We start from the raw sequence: 1,081 nt of genomic DNA, 5'->3' as shown, positions 1-1,081 counted from the left end.
TAAGTAGTAAAAAAAGTAGACTGTACAGCTTTAGATTACGTACCATTTCATCATAAAGCTTTTGAATAAAAAAAATGTCCACTATTTTGTGGGAAAAAAATAGTGAACATAATGTGAAAAAAGTGGACTGTCCACTCAAATAGTGGACACCTGGCAACCCTAACCAGCAGACCCAGCCTTGTAGCCCCCTTCGGACTGGCCGGCTTAAAGAGGCTAAAACGTGGCGAGAACTCCGGTACTTCGGCCTCAAAAGTTCCCTGCCTTGTCTTTCTTCGTAGGTGTTCAACGCCCATTATAACCTAACCCGGCACATGCCTGTTCACACCGGAGCCAGGCCCTTCGTGTGCAAAGTTTGTGGGAAAGGTTTCCGCCAGGCCAGCACGCTCTGTAGGCATAAAATCATCCACACGCAGGTACGCTGGGCCTTGGAAGAGAGACCCGTCCGGTTGGTGTGTATTTCCGTTGCCTTAAAAAAAAAAACAAAAAAAAAAAAAGGGAAGGGGAGAAACTGAGTTTAAGCGCCACGCTTTTTCGGCCGAGGGTCTTGGAAGGCAAAAGCGCGGTGAGTCATTTCAGAGCAGCGGCTTAACTTGTCCTTTCCACCCACAGGAAAAGCCCCACAAGTGTAACCAATGTGGGAAAGCCTTCAATAGGAGTTCCACGCTGAACACCCACATTAGGATCCACGCCGGCTACAAACCGTTCGTCTGTGAATTTTGTGGCAAAGGATTTCATCAAAAAGGTATTTAGACCAGGCAACGTTCTTGACCTCTGCGCGCATTTGAATCGCCCGAAGAGCTAATTGGGGATGGAAGTTGGGAGAGGATAGAAACGTTCTTAAGAATTATTACCATTCTTTGGCGAGAGGAAAGCCAGCTTGCCTATATATATATATATATATATATATATATATATATATATATATGTATGTATGTATGTATGTATGTATGTATGTATGTATGTATGTATGTATGTATGTATATATATGTATGTGTGTATGTATATATATATGTATATACGTATATATGTATATATGTATATATGTATTTGTTTTCTGAGGTTTTCGCGGGTGTTTGTATGT

General features: G+C 42.1%; 1 protein-coding gene across 1 annotated transcript; it reads left to right on the top strand.

Annotated features, from left to right (window-relative positions):
• Positions 1–278: 278 nt before the first annotated feature.
• Positions 279–742, top strand: LOC107302321 (fez family zinc finger protein 2-like; the record flags this gene model as incomplete). The annotated part of the gene is made up of 2 exons (XM_015831417.1): positions 279–413; positions 610–742. Coding segments are annotated over 2 exons (268 nt in total), but the record flags the coding sequence as incomplete, so codon positions are not given.
• Positions 743–1,081: the final 339 nt, after the last annotated feature.

This window comes from Protobothrops mucrosquamatus, unplaced genomic scaffold (genome assembly GCF_001527695.2).
Source record: "Protobothrops mucrosquamatus isolate PMUCROS unplaced genomic scaffold, P.Mucros_1.0 scaffold48264, whole genome shotgun sequence".
Taxonomy (NCBI): Eukaryota; Metazoa; Chordata; class Lepidosauria; order Squamata; family Viperidae; genus Protobothrops; species Protobothrops mucrosquamatus.
The sequence above is the reverse complement of the archived record's forward strand: the minus strand, read 5'-3'. Positions and strand labels throughout refer to the sequence as shown.